Genomic DNA, 22,112 nt, shown 5'->3' on the forward strand with positions numbered 1-22,112 from the left:
ACTGGCAGCCTGTCCAGGATGTCTTGTGCCTTTCGCCCTGTGTCATTTGGGAGAGGCTCCAGCCCAAAGGCAACTCTAAGCAGAATAAAAAATCAGAGGAGTACTTTTCACTTCTGCATCTTGCTGACTTTACAGATCTGTGTGAGAACGGTGCGTTAACATGCTGAAAAGTTTCATTTAAAAAAACAGTGCAGACAGTTTGTATTATTCTTTAATTAGGCACCATTCAGGTTTCACCCACACGTGAACTCTTCAAACCGGCTGTGATGTGTTTACCTCGTGGAATGAAATCCACATAATTATTATTGTTCTTGTGTGTGTGCTTATGGCCATGAGCGCACTCATCACCTCTGTGCAACACATACTGTCCGTTTCATTCATTTGCCAAGAAAGAGAAAACATAATAAACAAAATGTGATCCTATTAGTTTGTAACCTTATTTGGTGTTGTTGTTATGTGAGGAATGAGTAAGCAAACAGGTTACTCACACAATGTTTTCTTTAGTGTTAAAGAGTACACCAAACCTCTGTGCAGTTTGTAAATCTGTCTGTGAGGTCCTTCCACTGTTGGCGGTTCCACTCAACCTCAAGCAGCTGACAGAATTCACAATTTACATGTTTATTATTTAGTTATTATTATTTTTCTTTGGAATATTTAGCAGATAAACTCTGTGGAAACTGTAACAAACAAAACACAAGTGCTCACACAGATCTTTCATATTTCTTACTTTAAACTACAAATTATGTATCGAACTTTAACACTTCTGCTCACCATGTAGTTATGTTTTAACAGAAGTTCGATAAAGTATCTTAAACTAACTAAACTAACAGACATGAATAGCCCGCAGCGTAAAAAAAGAGTAAAAATGTTTGTGGGAGTTTTTGCTGGAGGTCAGACTTCGTCTCCTCACCACACCTTGGCCACTTCCTTTCCAGTTACGGCCGTGACGCGTCGCCGTTAATGCGCAATGATTAGCAATCAGTGTAAGAGTGATAGCAGGCCAATGGAAGCAGAAAAGTTCCCCTTCATAAACCAATGGTGCGGCCACATTGTTAACGCGCTCAGCGAATCCCCTGCGGATCTGATGCAACAGGGCTGCAACTAAAGTTACACCTTCGAACTGCAACACGGTGTCCTTCCGCTGCGGCGCGCTGAAAACTAGTGCCTACTGTACCGTCTCACGAACGCCTCACATGTGCACGGTTTGTGTTGGAAAGAATCTGATGACGTATTTAAGTGCTGGTGTGAATGTTTAGTGCTCCAACAGACACGTGATGTTTTCTAACAAGAGATGGTAAGAAAATTTACTTTGTTTTAATTTATAAATGATTTAATGTGAAACAACAAACGAATGAATTAAAGTGAATAAAAGTGAAACGAGCTAGTGAAATAAAGTGAAGCTCGCGCACAAACGGGCTGCGGTCTCTGGATAACGGGAAAGTCCCCCAGCTTCATGACGTAACGGCCCGGTGAACTCGGTGAAGTGCGGATTAATCCCATCTGCTGTGATGCGGTCCGGGCATTAGGAGTTGGAGAAGTAGCGGATTTAAAAACTTTCTGTCTGCAAGTGTTGTCCGTTGAAATAGCGCTTCATGAAGACTCCCTGATTTCCTAAAGGGAAATGATGGCTTTTTAAACGGTGCCTGTCGTCCTCGTCAGCCTAAAGCTTCGTGTGCTTTGCTTTTTACCACTCATTCAGAAACTATGGGGTGAGTACAAGTGCCTTTTAGCCTCGTAGGAGTAAAAGAAAGTTGGGAGAAACGCGTCTTTTCTTACTTAACAAACACGTTTAGACACTTTGCAGCCAGCGTTACGCCGCGCGGTGAGTCCGGTGGTTGTTTCCCGCTGTTTGCGGGCGTTTTCGTTGCTGTGTAAAGTGACCTGGTCAAACTTGGCTTGTTACAGTGTAAACACGCTGAATGGATTCGATTTGAAAGTGCGCAACAGATGTTTCTGCCTACATTCTGTAAAATTATGTTATTTATAGAAAAAGTTAAAAAATAAGATTTGTAATCATTTTAATATTTTGAAATGTTTTTTTTTAAACTGAGAGTTTTAAATTGAAATTGTGACATCAGTCAGGAATGGCTTCAAATAAAGTCTGTTTTAAGTTGGAGGTGAAAACCTGGGTGATTCATTAAACTGAAAATGATGAAAAATTAATGTGCATTTATTTTGTAATTACCTTTTTAAAATAATAAATTAATTTTTTTTGAATTACTTAAAGTTTGAAATGGGCCATTGGAGGCTAATAAAAAATGCAACGTTCTAATTTTTCCCTCCCGCAGGTCTTCAGGTGTTTCCAGAACTCTTTCATCCAGCCAGCGCACGGTTCGTGCTTTTGAACAATTCGATCGAAGCAGAAGACACAATGGCGGCATCGATCCTTCGCAGGAAAATTCCCCCCGTTTCCACAGGCGAGCTCAGCGCTCCCCTTCTCCGACAGGCTAGCCCCAGCCAATCACGGCCACGGACGGGGGCGGAGCCAGTGGAGAGGCAGCACTTAATTGGTGAGTTTGGCCAAGACGATTTTTTATTTTTCCACATCCCGAGGTCGGAGCCGCAGTGCAGCACGGGGCTAATGTCGTACAGTGAGTACAGCTAAGTGGATATTTATCGAATGCAGACGATGCTGTTCAATCATTTTCAGATGATCGGTTAGTTGGATGTATTGCTTAATTTAAACTATTTTATTTTTCCGTTTACTCTCTCAGCCTTTGCTTATTTCACATTTTTTTCCTTTTTTTTTCTAAATTTCAAGATTTAATTTCAGTCGTTTTTTGCAAACACTTGAAAATAGAATGGATTGCTTTGCTCGTTACGTTACGCTTTCCTCTGGTTTTGAATTTTTCTAGGTGATGGTCACTCTGATTGGATGACGGAAAAAGTTGATTTGTCTTCATTTGTTTCTACGACCGAGTCTTCTCCAAGCTCATCTCTTCCGCCCTCGCCGTTAGAACAAGATGTCAAGGTGCCCTCGGATCTGGAGGTCATGACCTCTCTGCTGCAGGAGGAGCTGGCTCAGCTCGAGGACTACTTCCGCTCCGAGTCCACATCCACCGCAAACAAGTTGGAGAAATCTTCAAAATGTGATAAGGGCGCCCAAGCCATGGGCTCCCAGTCTTACTACCAGTTACCCTATGGCTCGTATGGGACCGGCCAATCAGAAGCCAGCCCTGTGGTTGTTACCTTGGCAACAGGGGAGCTGGACCTGGCCAGCTTCTGCGGCGGACCCATCAGCAGAAGCAAAATCGCAAGACCCGCTCCATACAACTACCACCACCGCTACCACCACCACAACAACGGGCGAAGAATCCTCGGCGAGACCGTGAAAGTCGCCGATGAAGTTGGACTTGATACGTGGGGCTCCAGGGGATGTTACTCAGGAAGTACAGAGCTGTCTGTGAACCACTACTCGACGCTGAAGACGGTGAGCAAGAACAGCCTGGGCAGCATCAAGAAGGTGAGAGAATGTGCTTTATCTTTGAAGGAAGAGGAGAGTTATTGTTTTTCAGAAGGAATGTTTTGCAGCGAAGAGATTGCTCGAGGTTTTTGTCTGGGTGGCTCGTACGACGGCCACCACAAGCGAGAGGGACAGTTGATGCACAATGTGAAGGTCAATGTAAGTTACGACAGCACGGGGCTTGAGGTCTTGCACTGCAGCAAAGACGGAGGACTTTCCGGGAGTATCCCCCAAGAGACAATGGTGGCCGGTGACGGATACTTCCACCAGTCCATGGCCAGCACAGAACCTTACCATAGCTTTATAGGTGACCTAGATCAGCCGTCACAAGCACAGGCTGTCGATCCCCAACACGGCCACTACCTCTACCCGGAATGCCTTGCAGACCAAAGCTACGAATGTCTGTCCAGAGGGGAGGGCGAGGGGCCGCTGCTGGGTGGCCCCATCCATCGCCCCACCCAGAGGCTAAAGGATGAGCCCTGCTCTGTGAAACCAGCTCTGGTGATGAGTGCAGTGTCTCTGGATGGCAGCAGTGGCGAGAGGAAGCAGAAGAAGAGAGACCAGAACAAAACTGCTGCTCACAGGTAAACACGCTTTGACTTTGTTCAAATGTGCAGGATGTGATGGAAATAGTAGTTTAAATGTACAGCATGGTGTTGCATAAAGCAGCCACCGCATTGCTTTAAATGTCCTGAAAAATGTAGGAGGGACGTGGAAAGTCCCTCGCTGTCTGCCAAATGCAGCCCCACCTCAGCAGTCCTACAAGTCTGGCAGCTCGGCATGTTTCACTTAAAATAGCAAGCACAGTTGTAGTCTACAGTGGGTTTTTCAGTTGTACAATAACTACAGTTGGTTGTTGCAGGGTCCACCTTATGTAAATGTAAAGCGCCTTGAGGCGACTGTTGTTGTGATTCGGGACTGTGTGAATAAAGTTGAATTGTCTCAAGGGAGGGAGCTGTTTGCCTCTGCGTCATTTAGCTTCAGAGGCCACGCACGCTCAACTCCACATTAAAGTTGCAAGGCAGCAAAATCTGTGAAACCAACCACACACGTTGTTCCTAATTGCAGGTACAGGCTGCGTAAGAGGGCGGAGCTGGACTCTCTGGAGGAGGAGCTGCACGGTCTCGAGGGGCAGAACCGGGAGCTTCGTGACAAGGCGGAATCGGTGGAGCGAGAAATACAGTACGTCAAAGATTTACTCATCGAGGTCTACAAGGCTCGCAGCCAGCGGCTCAAACAGGACGGCAGTGCCTAAAAGAAAGAAAGGAGCCCGACGCCCACGCCGACCTCACCTCCAAACCTGCCCAGCCAGCACCAAGAGAAAAATCAAGTCAAGAGCACCAACTGGTTTTTGTCTCACAAATGGTAGTTTGCATGATTTTGGTAGTTCTTTTCTTAAAAACAAATAAAATGATGTAATTGTTCTGAGAGGATGACTGATCGTACAGACCAGACGTTTCCAAATGGGTGACCTAACTATAACCAGCCTTAGCCAGGCGGCTTCCAGAGGAGATGCTGAACTTGTCCGTGACCACTGTGATCCGAACTGCACTCGCAGCCTTGTGACGACTGAGTTTGCGCTCACGACGAAGGATCGTTTACAAAACGCTCTTTGAATTAGTAGTAGTGACTGAATTTACTTGTGGTTTTTTGTGACATGCGTCAGCAGCAGCAGCATCGAGGCAGAACCATGCGAAATCTAGATTTTATTTTCTATTTTATTTTTACTTAATGATGTTCATTTATCATTTGCTTACAACAATCAACCGAATAAAGGGATTGCTGGAAAACTTGTAACATGCTCTACAAATATTCATTATCAGCAACATTTAGAGAATTTGTATTGCTAAACTGTTGAGTATTTACACCTCTTTACCCAATGCATGTTTGATTTTGGAAAAGCATGTGCGAGTGTTATTTGAAGGCAATATTCTGTTAACTGCATGGCTTCAAGATCTCCACTGCGTCAGTTTCACTGAGTTGACTTCCTCCCTCTCATCAGCTGGCGACTTTTCTCCCTCCGTCAGTGTGATTCATGCTCAGGTTTTGCTTTCTGCTCCGAGACACGAGCGTTCGCTGGCTTTCTTTTGTCCTTCTCCCTCTCTTCCGGCTGTATTTTGCGAATGAACAATCACCTGTTGACGCAACAATAAACGGTTGTTGGGTACGACTTTGTGGGAATTTTGTTTTCAATTGATCAATTTGATGTATCTGAAATTCAGGTCCTTTTAATAGTCGATGTCAATGTCAGGAAATGAAACATCAGGTCAATGACAGCCAAATAAACCAGTTATGTAGTATCATCCACCTCTGCCTTTGACTGTTTTTCTGCTCACGACACCCTGAGCCCCGTTCGGCCCAGTGCGCACACAGCGAATAAGAGCGGGCTGGGATTAAGAGATGGAGATGAAAGCCCCCGTGCCCCTCCCTTTATGTTTCCACCCTGCCCCCAAACTGCAGGTCTCAGCCCTCTGATTTTGGCTGCAGTGCAGTCAGTCTTAGTCCCAGGATTCATCGCTGGATGGCAGGCTCTGACTGACACCTGACCATTTTGTGAGAAAACAACCTTATTCCCTGGAGCCTGAGGAGCTCGCACCGAGTCCAAACAACCGCACAATCGGAGAGTGCGTTTAGAGAATTCACAAGTACGGCCCCCCCTAATATTTTAGTGCCGTTTCCTGTGTTTTGATTGATCCCCGGGGCTGAGTGGAGTCGTATCGAGCTCCGGCAGTCAACAGAAAACACAAGTTGCCTATCTCGTGTCCCAGCTCGTAGAGGGCGTGCGTGTATGAAGGCGTGTGTGTGAAATCTCTTGGTATCTCTCCTAGCAGTCGTAGGCCTTTCAAGTGCATGAGGCAATATCACACAATAGTTGCAGAAGGAGGAGAGAGATGCAAGTGAACTATCAGAATAAAAAAGTACTGGGCTGACAGAGAGCGCCATTAAATCTATTGATTCAGGCTTCTGTTTGTTGTTTGATGCAATGTAAAAACAGAGCGTGAAGCTGTTCTGATGGAGAATACGTCACAATAAATCCATGTCTCTCTACAGCATCGATGCAAGAGCTGGCAGATATGATCCCCCAGCACGCACACACACACGCGCACGCACGCACACACACGCGCACGCGCGCGCGCACACACACGCACGCACGCACACGCGCACACACGCACGCACACACACACGCGCGCGCACGCACACACACACGCACAGTTATTAGGAAAACGATCACATGCATATGGAGTCATAAAATTTAATATATGGAAGAAAAGTTGTGTTTCTCCTTACCATGAAATTTTGTGTCATATCACAGATTTGAGGTTTTAGCCTCATTAAGAGACGAGTTATGTTTTCATTCTTCAAACACTCACAAGAGTAAAGTGTTTATATTGTTTAGCTTAACGCTATATTGAGTAGTTTTCTTTACATATAACCAACGCATAAATTTCACCCCCATTTTCAATCGGTGCTGTACTGTACGTGTTCAGAGTTTCCGTAGATACGCTGCATATTTAAGTTTTTATTTCATACTGTGCAAAAATCTTGAGCCTTTATAATTTGTCTCCCTTGAGGCAGACATTTAAAGACGCTGGCTGCTTGTATCATTATTGTTCTTAATTTTAGTCAACGCTGACCTCTGAATCATTCAAGGAGAAAAGGCATCCAACTCAAAGGATGAACCAGTGTTGCGTCTACACGTAAACAGTTTAGCAGAGATCCAATTCTAAATTGCATTTTAAACACTTTGTTACAGCAGGATTTGCAAAAACACATCATTTGTTTGCATTTCTCGAGTTGAATCTATGGAAAATCCTATTAGTGGAAGATTTGCATTAATTAACAAGTGAATTAAAAATTTGAAAAGTGGAGAAAGAACACCCGACACAGAAACTGAGTGATGCATTCACTGTTCACTGAAACATCAGCAGAAACGATCTCACTGGCTGCAAAGAAGGGAAACTTCTGTGCACCACCGTCTGTGGAGGGCCTGTCATGGTTTCGGCTGCATTTCAGTCAGTGGTGTTACCGGTTGTGGCGGGGCGTGGCCTGCGGTGCCGTGCAGAGGCGGACGCACCTGCATGGCAACCGCAATCACGCCCCGCCGAATTAAATATTGTACTGGGTCCTGTGGTTGGCGTTGTTGTTGTGGTGATGTTGAGCGGGCAGCGGGATAGCTGCAGCTCTACGTGTATTGTGAACAGCAACCGTCCAGTATTAATAAAGAATGGTTAAAATGCCACTGGGTCTGCCGTGGTCGTTTACACCGGTTTTGTCAAAATTGATGGAATTATGAAAACAGAATGGTAAATGGCCTGTATTTATATAGCGCTTTACTCGTCCCTAAGGACCCCAAAGCGCTTTACACATCCAGTCATCCACACACTGGTGATGGCAGCTACATTGTAGCCACAGCCACCCTGGGGCGCACTGACAGAGGCGAGGCTGCCGGACACTGGCGCCACCAGGCCCTCTGACCACCACCAGTAGGCAACGGGTGAAGTGTCTCGCCCAAGGACACAACGAGCAAGTCTGTCCAAGCCGGGGCTCGAACCGGCAACCTTCCGATTACAAGGCAAACTCCCAACTCTTGAGCCACGATCGCCCAGAAAGTAATGTCTGATTGGTAGTGGCTTCACTTTTGTTCTTAGCCTGATCCCAACGACATGGGCAATGAAATAAAAGCATATCTGGACAGAAACACACACTGGGACACTATCAGAGTCCAGACTTCAACACTATTAAAGCGTTGTGGGATTGTATTAAAAGCAGGGAAGAACGAAGCAATGTTTGAGCTTGGAGAAGTATTCCTGGAGACGAATTAAACACATGACAAGAATGTTTGCCTTAGAAATGTCAGATTGTGCAGAACAGTAAAAGTCGTCCTAATAAATACTGACTTTAAAGCTCAAAGTTTTTGACGTGTACATGCATGTATGTTGGAGATTTCAATAAATCACTGTAACAACTTCCCAGTCTCCTAGCAACACCTAAGGAAATAATATGGGTTTGTACAGATTTGTATATTCACATTTTCATTCCACATTTCTCATAATTAATTCTCTACAGTCTAGTTTTCATTCTGTATAGTATCATCTCCAATATATTTAAATGTCATTGATTATATTCTTTGTTTTATTTTAATTACATATATATTTAAGGTTCATATATAATTGTATACATGCCAAAGTTGTTGTTAGGTTCTTTCTAAATCCATTTTTGTGAGCACTCAAAGTATTTCAGATTTTTACCATATGTAACACCCTTTCACCACTAGGTGTCTCTCCAAGCTCAGCAAAAGACTTGCTCTGCAATCAAAAACTCTGCAACATTACACTGTGGTATGAAAGTCCAATCCCAGAGCTTGTTTTGTCTCGTGACAGATCCATATGGAAAAGAAATATATAAATCTTATAAAGTTTGTATCTGTCTTGTGTGAAACTACCCGACTCACTGGACCCTCTACAGTTCGCATACCGCCACAACAGGTCCACTGATGATGCCATAGCCCTGACACTACACACTGCCCTGTCACACCTGGAGAAGAGAGACACGTATGTGAGAATGCTGTTTGTAGATTACAGCTCAGCATTCAATACCATCGTTCCCTCGAAGCTGGACAGGAAACTGCAGGATCTAGGACTGAGCAGCTCCCTCTGCAGCTGGATCCTTAGCTTCCTGTCTGACAGACGCCAAGTGGTCAGACTGGGCAGCATCACCTCATCCCCCGTCACACTGAACACTGGTGCTCCACAGGGGTGTGTACTGAGCCCTCTCCTGTACTCACTCTACACCTACGACTGCACAGCCACTAACAGCTCCAACATCATTGTGAAGTTTGCGGACGACACTACAGTGGTGGGTCTTATCACCAACGGTGATGAGACGGCTTACAGGGAGGAGGTCAGCGCCCTGACCCACTGGTGTCAAGACAACCATCTCACCCTCAACGTCGCAAAGACAAAGGAGTTGATAGTGGACTTCCGGAGGTGCAGAGAAGTACACACCCCCATCACCATCAACGACGCTGCTGTGGAGAGAGTGAGCAGCTTCCGGTTCCTTGGTGTACATCTGGCTGAGGATCTTACGTGGTCAGTACACACAAACAAAACAGTGAAGAAGGCGCAGCAGCGCCTCTTCTTTCTCAGGAGACTGAAAAGATTCGGCATGAGCCCCCGCATCCTCAGGACCTTCTATCACTGTGCCATTGAGAGCATCCTCACTGGATGCATCACCACCTGGTATGGCAACAGCACCGCCTACAACTGCAAAGCTCTCCAGCGAGTAGTGCGGTGCTCTGAACGGATAATTGGAGGTGAGCTTCCCTCCCTCCAAGACATCTACAGGAAGCGGTGCCTGAGGAAAGCGGGGAGGATCATCAAGGACTCCAGTCACCCCAGCCATAAACTGTTCAGACTGCTTCCATCAGGAAGGAGGTTCTGCAGCATCCGGTCCCGTACCAGCAGACTGAGAGACAGCTTTTTCCATCAGGCCATCAGACTGCTGAACACTTCATAGACACCTCAGCTTCACTACTGGAACTTAACATTATGCACTCCATACTGTACAGTAATGCCACTGTTTTGCACATGTCTCAACTCTGTATATTTTATTTTATATATTTTATTTATTGTTTACTCTATTTAATTTGTAAAGTATGTGTACACACACACACACACACACACACACACACACACACACACGTAGAAAAATATTTAGTATACACATCCAGAAATGCATATACTATTATATATTGTACATATATTTATTAGTTTCAGATGTAGCCATTCTTGTATTTTGCTTGTTTACATTATTGTATTTTGCACAACTCTGTTGCTTGTGAAGCTCGCACACAAGAATTTCACTCACATGTGCTGTACCAATGTACCTGCACATGTGATGTGACAATAAAAAGTGATTTGATTTGATTTGAAAAAACTTGTATGAAAAGCATATAAGAGTGAAAACAGATATAAGATCCCTTAAAAAGTTATATAATGAAACTTGTATGTTTTGTATACTTACTAAAACAATGTATGAAAGTAATGAGAAAGTGGCCACTTTCATGAGTAATCACATATAAGTTTTTACTATTTCTTTCCCATATGGGAAAAGCCTACAGCAGACAAACGGCATCTAACAGTCATGACTGTAAGAAACAAGAAAAAAGCCAACAAGGACCTGACACAGGATCTTAATAAGGCATCCGATATACAAGGAAGAACTATTGCTCAAGACTACTTGAGAAAAGTTGACTACCTGCCCAACAGAGTTCAGGCTGTGTTAGAGAATAAAGTTAGTCATGCTAAGTATCGACTTTCAAGCTTGTTACAATTGTCCAGACTTACTCTGGAGCATTAATCTGCTGGAAACAGACGATACACTGCAGTCATAAAGGCGTGAATATGGTCAGTAACAACACCCAGGTAGGCTGTGGTGTTTAAATGATGCTCTGCTGGTATCAAGGGGCCCAAAGTGGGGCAAAACTGTTTCCCCAAGACGATTACACCAGCAGCAGCCTGAACCACTGATACAGCCCCAGGTTCCTGTTTCCTGTAGTTGTGGCACCTACATTGGTTGAACTGTGTGTTATTTTTTAGTTTCTGTTGCCTTTCTGTCAGCTTGGGGCAGTAAGTGAACAAACAATTAGTCCCAATGCATTACTACTCATTCCTGACATGGAGCAAGAATTGGTCATTCCATATAAGAGAAACCAAATCTGGAAAACGTTCCCACGACTGACCTATGTGTGTCTGTAGCTATGTGTGTGTGCGGGTTTGTTCTGTACAACAGCTTTGGCAGAGCATTGTGAAAACGTTTGCATGTCTACAGCCTTGAATCTTTCATAACTTCATAAATCAGGACATGTTCACACACATTCTTATATTTCCATTCCAAATGTAAAGCCAAAAAGCACATATTCAATATCCAAGTTTGATATATCCCATGATACTAATTCTCCTTCATTCAATTCAATGTTATTTACACAGCGCCAAATCAAAACAACAGTCGCCTCAAGGAGCTTTATATTGTAAGGTAGACCCTAGAATAATACAGGCAGAGAAAACCCAACAGGTGTTTATTTAGCTGTGAATGTAATCAGGAATGGCTCTGTCCAGCGACCTGTCCAGGATGTGTCCTTCCACCCTATGACAGCTGGACTAGATTTCAGCACTGAGTTGATAAGCAGTTAAGAAGATGGATAAATGGGAATTTAGACCAGGCTACTGAAAATACGATAAAATCAAGATGCAGCACCAGTCACTGGAGCAGTGACATCAACGGTTCCACTCTGGACCTTCACTGGTGAGGATGAATATCAAAAACATGACATATTGCATCAGTGGTTACACACAGCCACCATGAATTTACATGCTCAGTAAAGCTTCGGTCATATTGAGACATGCTGGCTAAAGAAGTAAAACGAAAGGAAGACAGAATGATATTAGAGCCAGTAGGCGAGAAAGAAGTAGGGGGCTGGTGGGGTGATGCAAGAGGAGCAGGAAAATAGAGAAGAAAAATGTGTGTGTGTGTGCATTTTAGTACAGGGGATGGCCGCAATGAGATGAATGGCCTGGAGCTCTGTTCAATGCCTGCATGTATACCAGTGAGAAAGCTGTAAATTCATTATGAGCAGTTGTACAGGGTGGTAGGTGGAGGGGGTGAGGGTAAAGTTGGCTGTGTTGGTCGGTATGAAAAAAATAGATTAAATCTTAAATTTAAACCTTAGAACTGTAGAATTGTTGGATTCTTGCAAAAATCACCAGTCAGTAAATATGTGAAACATCCAGAAAGCACTATCATTCAGAGAGCATCAACGTGATGAGTGCAAAAGAAAAAGTTTTGGAATTGTTCAAATTCTGTCGAGGCCGCTAAACTTGCAAATAACAGGAATAGTCCAGCACTTCCTCTCTGTCACAATAAAAACATATGCCAACAGGATCAGTCTACAGTATGTCAGTGTACTCATTCAATATTATTTTTATTTGAACACAACACTAAAACCAGCAGTAGCACACCAGCACCATGCTAATATGTTGGTGGGTGCAGCAAAAATCTGCATATGATGAGAATGACAAACATAATTTTCAGAGCAAGTCAATAGAAATGATTCTATTGATGGTTTTTCAATGCAAGGCATGCCATAACACACACAAGGTAATGGGTAGGGTTTGGCCAAGGGCGTAGATTTGGCATGGACGGAAGGGACATGTCCCCACCAATATCCAGCGATTATTGAATCGTCCCCACCAATAATTTGATCTCTGCGAGTAAAGAAAAACAAAACCGATAGAAATAAAAAAAGCGATCTGTCAACGTCTCATTCACCCAGCGGTGCAGAAAGAGTTGAATTACGTTCTCTACTGGAGTCCTATATCATGTGACAAATATGGCCAATGTGATTGGCTGTGCCTTTCAGGGAGCTCTGTTTAGTTTTAGCAGCAGCAATCCTGCGCTGCGAGGAGGACGGCAGCAAAAAGAACCTGGATATAAGAAAGTGTTTTTCAAGGAAACCTGTAAGTCACTTAAAGTCAAGTTCACTCATAAAATCTGTCCATCATAATAACGTTACAGGCTATGCAAGGCAATACATGCCAACCCTCCCGTTTTTTCTCGGACAATCCCGAATTTCAGTGCCCCTCTTGTTACTCTTTCTGGGTTGCAAAATAAACTTTTAAAAAATTTTCAGGCGAGAATGTAGCTGTGTAAACTTCAAATATCTGAACCGGGGAGAACAGCAAACTCCCGGCACATCGTTTTAGGCTTTGGCCCACATCAGTCTAAAATTGTATGTAACCATGAATAACGTGTTGCCATGTCCACCAGGAGAGACTGGACAGTATAGATTCAGTTTATCTCAGCTAACAAGAGGAGAAGACATGTGTTTGGCTCCTTCACATAGTGGACATTGAGTTGTTGTGTGGGACACCAGTAGTCCATGTCTGTTGCTGTAACAGTAGTTCATGTTTAGAATAAAACATCCCAGCTCACTGATCTGATCGGGGCAATAGTGCCTAAAATGTTGCATAATGTTGCTGAGAGATCTTTTACTTTGATGAGTAGATGAGTAGTTTTATGGACATAAAATAATTAAACCCTTAACATCATTCCAGCACATGAACCCCCCATTAACAAGGAAACATACAGCATTCTATGCGGGACAGCAGTCATGCCCCCAGTCCATAAATGGCGATCCTTAGAAGGGAACAATCTTGAAGTAGACAACTGTCCATATCTTGCGCACAAAAAAAAACATAGAATGTACAGGGTTCACTTTGAGGAGGGTGCAAGTCAATGTCCATATCCCGTCCTTCACATATACAGTATTCATAAAGAAAGACAAAAAACACACACACACAACAGCATTTACATCGATCCATGAGCGTTCAGAGGTGATGCCCATATTATCCAAGATGCGGCACGACATTAAGGCACTACAGCTGAACGTTTGCCCCTATATCTAGCTTTACTTCATTAGTATAAACAGTTCAAACAATAACTTGCAGCCCGTCGACAGCCATGTTACCAGGAAACAGCAAGACAAACAAGCCCAACAGTACATGTAAGAATAGCCCCCTGTAACAACTCAATCTACAACAGTCATATCACTTAATATATGTAACATGAACAATTTTTTTTTCTTTTTTTTTGCTTGAACGACTGAGCAGGGCAGCGATCCGCCTACACCCCGACTCAGTTAGGACATACTAGCCTAGTGACTGACCCAGTCACCAAACATGTCCGGCGCCCGCCGCACACGCTGTGGTCTGGAACAGGGTGTGGACCTGAAGGAAGGGTGACGTCCTGGTCCTTCAGCCCCATCCACGTAAGGCTGAACAGGGCTGGCTGGCAACCCGCTACCGTCTCCTAGAGCGGGTGGCGGAGAGCCAGTTCTCAGGGAAGCACCAGTATCTGGTTGATCTGCCCCGGCTGGGGCCTCCCACAAATCGAAGGGACCGAAATCAATGTCAGAATCGCTTTCATCGAGCGCTGGAGGAGGCACCTCGATAGGTGCTGCCTGGTCGGAGTCTTGGAAGACCCAGCTGTTGTCCAACGGCGTTCTTGAGTGATAAGGCTTGAGTCTGTCGTGATGAACCACTTTAGCCTTTGCTCGGGGCCCCTTTTTAATGCAGTAGACCAAATCATCCAGCAGGCCCACTACGAAGTAGAGGCCCTCATAGGAAGGCAGAAACTTGCGAACCTTGTGCCGCACTCTCTTGGTCCCTTTGATCAGATGCCACACTGCAGCGCCGACTTGATACTGAACTTGGCAGATATTCTTATCGTACTGTTTCTTAGCACGCTCAACAGATTTCCCGAGAGCCTCCCGTGCCAGTTGGTGGGAAAGCTCCAGCCTTTCCCTGAGTTGCACCACATACTGTGGTGCAGTGCAGTTGGGGGTGTCGTCAGCCGGCAGACCCGCGACCAGGTCAATAGGCTCGGTTATCTCTCGCCCCAGAAGCATCATGTTTGGGGTCAGTCCTGTGGAGTTGTGTTTAGTTGCCCGATAAGCCATGACAGCATATGGGATCATTATATCCCAGTCCCAGTGGCAGCGCTCCGCGGTGGTGGCTAAGGCCTTCTGAAGGGTAGCATTAAAACGCTCTACCTGGCCATCGGACTGTGGATGAAAGGGCGTGGTGCGCGTCTTTTTGATTCCGAACAGTTCACACATCCCCTGGAACACAGCTGACTCAAAGTTGGTGCCCTGGTCACTATACAGAGACTGTGGGGCTCCATATCTACACACCCACTCCGCAACAACCTTTTCTGCCACCGTGGGTGCTTGTCCATCGGGGACTGGATAAGCCTCCACCCACTTGCTGAAATAGTCTTGTACCACCAATATGAACCGGTTATGCCTTTCTGTTTCGTTCAACGGTCCCATCAGATCGACTGCAATCCTCTCCACTTCTGTGACGGTCCGCGGTGCAGGCCAGTCCGTCACCTGCTGAACTTTCTGGGGATCTGTGGAAATACCTCCAGCCCAGATAGGCCACCTGCTCCCGAAACAGGCAGCATTTAGATGGCTTCAGTTTTAGGTTGGCTCCACGCAATCTGATGAACACTTGCTCGAGCCGCTCCAGCATCTGGGTGCTATCCTGACCCAGGACAATGATGTCATCTAGGTACACTAAGCACGTCTCCCACTGCAGCCCAGCCAGGACTCTGTCCATAAGCCTTTGGAATGTGGCCGGTGCATTGCACAGTCCAAACGGCATCACATTCCACTCAAACAATCCCTTACGGGTACAAAATGCAGCTGCTTTTCGGGCTCTGGGGGTCATCTCTACCTGCCAGTACCCTGAAGTCAGGTCTAGTGTACTGAAGTACTTGGCAGTGGAAAGCGTGTCAAGGGTGTCCTGGATGCGTGGCAGGGGATAAGCGTCTTTAAGGGTTCGCTCATTTAATGGTCTATAGTCCACACATAGTCTGGGACTCTGGTCTTTCTTCTTCACCATCACAATTGGAGCAGCCCAGCCGCTATTGCTAGGTTGAGCTAGCCCAGCCTCCAGGCTCTGCTGTACTTGCTGGTCGGCCGCTATTTGTTTGTCCCCTGCCATCCTGCGCGGCGGGTGCTTAACTGGTGGCCCTGGCGTGGTCAGGATGTCATGCTGGACAACACCAGTGCGACCAAGGTCATTTGGGCCAGTGGAGAAGACATCACCATAGGACCTCAGCAGGCCTGCCAGATCGCAGCGGGCAACGTGAGTCAAACCGGGGCTGCTCTCGGCGTAAAGGGCCTGCAAATGGCTTGGCACAGAAGCAGGGGGAGTACCATTAAGCTCGAGGGCTGCCAAGACCCTTGGTGGGTGACTCCCCGACCGCTCCAGGACCTGCACCGGCTGAAGAACCCCTGCCACGGCACCCCGCTTTAAGGTGACAGCTGCGGCCCCAGGGTTAAAGACTCTGATTGGGATGCTAGAGGGTTTACGAGGTTGCACAACTGCGTGAGCCACCAGTACTTGGTGCTTCTCCACAAAGCCCTTTGTGGGGCTTAGCATCATGTCTCTATGAGCGGCACAATGGAAGCTGGAAAACCCGGGGACCACATACTGTTTCCAAAACCGTAGTGCGTGCCACCCTAACAACAAGCACCTGGGGTTGAGGGCACAAGCCAAAACATGGTATCTTTTCATTAAACAGGGTTATCTCTTGGCGGCCGTAGTCTAAGCAAGCGCACGATTGTTGCAGGAAAGGGTGCCCCAGGATAACTTCAGTGCCCTCAGCCATGTCGGCCAAAAGAAAGTCTACATTTTTAACACTACTCCCCACATGTACAGGCAGGATGACCTCGCCCAGGACGGCCAATCCCTCTGGACCAATGCCTTGTAGAGTCTGAGCAATGAATGCCTGCACCTGGGGTCTTGACTCTGCGGGGATGGTGTTAAAATAGTGGAGGGGCAGCACATTCCGCCGTGCACCAGAATCCAGCAAGGCCCGTATTTCCCGTCCCTGTATTACTATCTGGACACACATCACATCTTGGCCTCCGTTGTGGAACACTGTGCCTGGGTCAGGGGCTGGGCCTCTAGCAGCTTTTACAGGCTTTTGGGCAGGTGAGCGAGGAGAGGGGCAGTTCCTCTGTAGATGTCCTATGCCGGAGCAGTTATGGCAAACAGCCTCCTTCCTGCTTGACTTGTTAAATGTGCTCCAGCTTTGGCGCCCACGCTGGATAGGTCTTTGAGCTCTCTCCGGTGGTTCATAACTTAGCATATGAACATTCTCCCGTAATGCAGCTGTTCGGGCCCCCTGTGCTGCAGAGACTCGTGGCCCTGGCTGCATAAGCTGCGTGACTGCCCTGGCGGCCCTTTTCGTTGTCTCGAACATGTGGGCGATTTCATAGGCTCTTGCCAGGGTGCGTGGTTGTTCTTCCAACAATTTCTGGACCATTTCAGCATCTGCCAAAGCATTAGTGAAGATCTCTACAGCAATACAGTCCTGCTCCAGCTCGGAGCGGTTGGCATACACAATGGAAACCTTCTCATATATATCATCTCTGAGGGTGTGCAGGGCCTCACCTGGTTTCCTGATTCTCTGCCGTAGCTCAATGCCAATGGCTGCTGCATGCTCTGAACACGGCCCATAGGCAGCCTCCACCTCCTCCACAATCCTCTGGCAACTCCAGCGAGCAGATTTGGGGTTTTTGTGGATTATGGCTCCAGCTGCGCCCCTCAGGCTGAATCTCAGTTGGACAGCCATGGTCTTCTCCGTCCAGCAGTTGGCCTTTGCACAGGTCTCGAACTGATAAAGAAAGTCTTTCCATGACCCTGACCCATCGAACTGGTCTGGTTGTAATGTGGGAATTTTCTCCTTGCCCCTCGTCTGTTCATCAGCACTACAATCTGCAAAACCACCGTCTTGCACTGCACAAGGAAAACAGCTGCGTGGCCCTGGCGTGGCTTGTTTTGAACTGTGACCCTGGCCATGCTTACAAAGCCCACACCCCCCATCTGGTGCTGGTATTACCATGCGAGGTGTTGGGGAAAAATAGCCCTGAGCTTGCATTTCATAGCTGTATTGCGCAGGTTGGGGTGTACCCGGCATAATGTGTAGCTTCGCTGGCTCAGTAAACTGTGTTTTTCTAGGGACACTGCAGGTACAGTTCATGGCGGTGAATGGCTGGCTGCCTGGCAGAGATGTAACAATCCGAGATAGGTGATCATGTGTGCCATGCTGTCCCACTGTAAGCGGTGTAGATGTAGTGTTACCAGGGCCTTCGCAGTCTGAGCACTGAAACTGCTTAAACTCACTGCACACTGCATTCTGCTTCGCTATTGGTGTTAAGAAAGGGTTGGTGTGAGCTGAAGGTGGCAGGGTGAGATGCCATGCAGCCTCAAACTCTGTCGTATCGACTGCTGCTATGCTCGCCGCTGGCCTTAACTCTATGTCTGTGATGAAGGGGTTGCTGCTGTGGATTCTATTGTTTACATAAGTGGCACGGTCGACGTTAGCTGTGCCACTCTCTGGGGTTTCTGACAAAAATGGGTTGCTGCTCTTACTGAAGTACATTACCATGTCATCCCCTTCAGCATCTCCCGGAGCCGCCATTTTCTCTGTCGTCCGAGGGAAAAGAGAAAAAAAATGTTCGCTCCCTCTCTCTCGGCACTTTGCGGAGTTTAATCCCGGAAAAGAGCCCCCAGTGTTACCGTGCCAGATCCGCGGCCCCGAACCGTAGTAAGGAAACCTCTGGCAGTTACTTGAAGGTTCCGTAACTGACTCGTAGCCGGCAACAGCTTACTATACAGGTCAACTCCGCTAGCAAAATGATCGAAGGAGGCGTAGGAAACTGCTTCACCGAACTTTATTTCTTCTCCAAGGCACGAACACCGCGTACAGTGGGCTGAAACAGTTTACTCACAGCGAGCATCGCCGACACAACTCTGGCTGTCGAGGGAGTTATTATATTCCTTTTATTTATTTTCTCTTCGTCTCTTCCGTAGCTAACCGTTACTTTTTTTCCTTCTCCGCTCTCTCTCGCACACCCACCAGACAGTCCCGCTACACACATCCCGAATACATTTCCCATCAGGCTTCATCCTTAAAGGGCCATGCCTGTAACAATATGTAGACAAGTATATTTCTCCTTTTATCAAGAAGCAAAGACGAAAAGGGAAAAAAGAAACAGAGCAGGTTCAGTGGTTGAATCATCTGTCCCCACCAATGCCAAAACCAAATCTACGCCCTTGGGTTTGGCAGTATATATATATAACGAAGTCTGTCAGGGCAACCAAGGCAAGAAGTCCACTGAAATGAAAAAATAGCCATCAATAAACATACCAGAGTCAAAGTGATCTCGCTCCCCAGTCATCTCAAACAACTTCCTGTCATAAAGCGTTTCACCTGTTTGCATCCGTCTTTTAAATTACTGCCATCTTGTGGCTGCAGTTGGCTATTGTCTCTGGAAGCAGGGTTAACTCTGTGTGACTACAAGCCATTGGTACCAGTTAATTTCATGTGATTGTCGATGTTCCACTATTAATAGCTTGATGTTGCAAAGCTGTGAGGCCAGAGGCTTTTTCTGGTTGTCTGCATCTCCGTATTGTGGATAAACCTCTAGTGTTTTGATTGATGAGAGATGAGCACAATGGAGAAGCTGCTGGTGATACTGCTTTCACTGATCTGAGGTCAGTTATCATCTACCACACTGTGTAGAAACAGCTATCAGCTTAACAATGATAAACTGCAGAGGATTCATTTACTTGCTTATAGGTAAGATGGGTTTAACAAAAGATGTTGTTAATACACTGTCTTCGTTTTTCATTGATGTTTTATTCAACATATTAATCGAATCGTGGCGATCGTGGCTCAAGAGTTGGGAGTTCGCCTTATAATCGGAAGGTTGCCGGTTCGAGCCCCGGCTTGGACAGACTCGGTCGTTTTGTCCTTGGGCAAGACACTTCACCCGTTGCCTACTGGTGGTGGTCAGAGGGCCCGGTGGCGCCAGTGTCCGGCAGCCTCGCCTCTGTCAGTGCGCTCCAGGGTGGCTGTGGCTACAATGTAGCTGCCATCACCAGTGTGTGAATGGGTGGATGACTGGATGTGTAAAAGCGCTTTGGGGTCCTGAGGGACTAGAAAAGCGCTATATAAATACAGGCCATTTACCATTTTATAACATATGGTGATATTGTAGATATTTTATGCATAATAATTCCTTTAACCTTTAACACTTTCCATGAAATCTGCCAATTAAACACTTTTACGTGTAGTGAGTGTTTTCACAGTGTGTGTGCGTGTTTATTGGAATTTTTAATAAAATTCCTCCATCACTCATTATTGTGAGGTAAGGGTAAAGCCTTTTATAATAACCGTAAAAGTAATAATAGTTCACAGTTCTACAGCGAGGAAGGTGAAGACATCAGCATCGCCTCTGCTTGCCTTTCTCTAAGTCACCATATGCCACAACGTTACTGTAAAATTGTACCATCAATTTAATGTTATAATTTGTTCCCATGACTCTAATGAAGGGTAATGAAAATGAAAATGAGTGAAAGATTTATAGGCTCTGTTTTGAGTTTTGTTCAAAAAAGAGTGACTTCATATAAGGAAACATATATATCACATGTGCAGCACACCTTAGACTAGTTTTTTAATTAAGCAGCAAGAAAGAACAAAGTCAGGCTGCATCAAGACACGAGGAGTAGACCCCAATTCACTATCTCCCTCTCTGCTCCTCCCTCTCTCTCTCTTCCTCCCTCTCTGTTCCTCCCTCTCTGCTCCTCCCTCTCTCTCTGTTCCTCCCTCTCTGCTCCTCTCTCCCTCTCTGTTCCTCTCTCTCTCTCTCTTCCTCTCTCTCCCGCTCTGCTCCTCTCTCTCCCTCTCTGTTCCTCTCTCTTTGTTCCTCTCTCTCTCTTCCTCTCTCTCCCTCTCTGTTCCTCTCTCTCTCTCTCTTCCTCTCTCTCCCGCTCTGCTCCTCTCTCTCCCTCTCTGTTCCTCTCTCTTTGTTCCTCTCTCTCTCTTCCTCTCTCTCCCTCTCTGCTCCTCTCTCTCCCTCTCTCGTCCTCTCTCTCTCTTCCTCTCTCTCTTCTCTCTCTCTCTCCCTCTCTGTTCCTCTCTCTCCCTCTCTGCTCCTCTCTCCCTCTCTGTTCCTCTCTCTCCCTCTCTGCTCCTCTCTCCCTCTCTGCTCCTCTCTCTCTCCCTCTCTGTTCCTCTCTCTCTCCCTCTCTGCTCCTCTCTCTCTCTTCCTCTCTCTCTGTTCCTCTCTCTCTCTGTTCCTCTCTCTCTCTTCCTCCCTCTCTGTTCCTCTCTCTCTCCCTCTCTGTTCCTCTCTCTCCCTCTCTGCTCCTCTCTCTCTCTTCCTCTCTCTCTGTTCCTCTCTCTCTCTGTTCCTCTCTCTCTCTTCCTCCCTCTCTGTTCCTCTCTCTCTCCCTCTCTGTTCCTCTCTCTCCCTCTCTGCTCCTCTCTCTCTCCCTCTCTGCTCCTCTCTCTCTCTTCCTCCCTCTCTGCTCCTCTCTCTCTCTTCCTCTCTCTCTGTTCCTCTCTCTCTCCCTCTCTGCTCCTCTCTCTCTCTTCCTCCCTCTCTGCTCCTCTCTCTCTCTTCCTCCCTCTCTGCTCCTCTCTCTCTCTTCCTCCCTCTCTGTTCCTCTCTCTCTCTCTTCCTCTCTCTCTCTTCCTCCCTCTCTGTTCCTCTCTCTCTCTTCCTCCCTCTCTCTTCCTCTCTCTCTCTCTTCCTCTCTCCCTGTTCCTCTCTCTCCCCCTCTTAATTGTAAATGGCACCAAATTGTATTCAAACTGAGCCACACTTATGGAGCTCCACAGTTCTGTTCCTGGTGTTTTGGTTGACATCTCTTGATGTTCCCATGTCACAGAAACAGCCTCTGTGTTTTGCCTTATATGCATCCACAGCTGTGCCACCAGTTTACTCACATGGACTCTACTAACCTATCAGAAGCTTCTTCAGCTCAGAATGGAATCGTCTGCAGTTTTCTTATTAATTAACAATAAACTTAGTGTATATGTGCTCCTAAATTTGATCAAAGTGATAAAAATAGAAGCTCTGTCTCTCTTTATTCTGACATTTAACTAATTCAAAAGATATTTCAATATTTATTTATCCAAAACAAAACAAGTTTACTCTAAATTGATGTTGTACAGTAAAAAAATGTTCTTGTGTTTTCCATAAAGTGTAAATATCTGGTTTAAACTGTGA

The 22,112-nt window shown here is 46.2% G+C and overlaps 1 protein-coding gene across 1 annotated transcript; it reads left to right on the forward strand.

Annotated features, from left to right (window-relative positions):
• Positions 1-1,514: 1,514 nt before the first annotated feature.
• On the forward strand, positions 1,515-5,763 carry atf5b (activating transcription factor 5b). The gene is made up of 4 exons (XM_085370715.1): positions 1,515-1,709; positions 2,289-2,510; positions 2,856-4,047; positions 4,532-5,763. The coding sequence occupies exons 2-4, from the start codon at positions 2,372-2,374 to the stop codon at positions 4,716-4,718; spliced, it is 1,518 nt and encodes a 505-aa protein (XP_085226841.1). The 5' UTR covers positions 1,515-1,709; positions 2,289-2,371; the 3' UTR covers positions 4,719-5,763.
• The last annotated feature ends 16,349 nt before the right edge of the window (positions 5,764-22,112 follow it).

Source organism: Diplotaxodon limnothrissa, linkage group LG14 (assembly GCF_057381915.1).
Source record: "Diplotaxodon limnothrissa isolate DT_005_m linkage group LG14, D_limnothrissa_male_GT1.1, whole genome shotgun sequence".
Classification (NCBI taxonomy): Eukaryota; Metazoa; Chordata; class Actinopteri; order Cichliformes; family Cichlidae; genus Diplotaxodon; species Diplotaxodon limnothrissa.

Bases quoted from the DNA above. Each gene is read 5' to 3' on its own strand.
- atf5b (XM_085370715.1), top strand. From the start codon at position 2,372: ATGGCGGCATCGATCCTTCGCAGGAAAATTCCCCCCGTTTCCACAGGC. The intron at 2,511-2,855 runs GTGAGTTTGGCC...GAATTTTTCTAG, and splicing joins GGAGAGGCAGCACTTAATTG to GTGATGGTCACTCTGATTGG. The intron at 4,048-4,531 runs GTAAACACGCTT...TCCTAATTGCAG, and splicing joins AACAAAACTGCTGCTCACAG to GTACAGGCTGCGTAAGAGGG.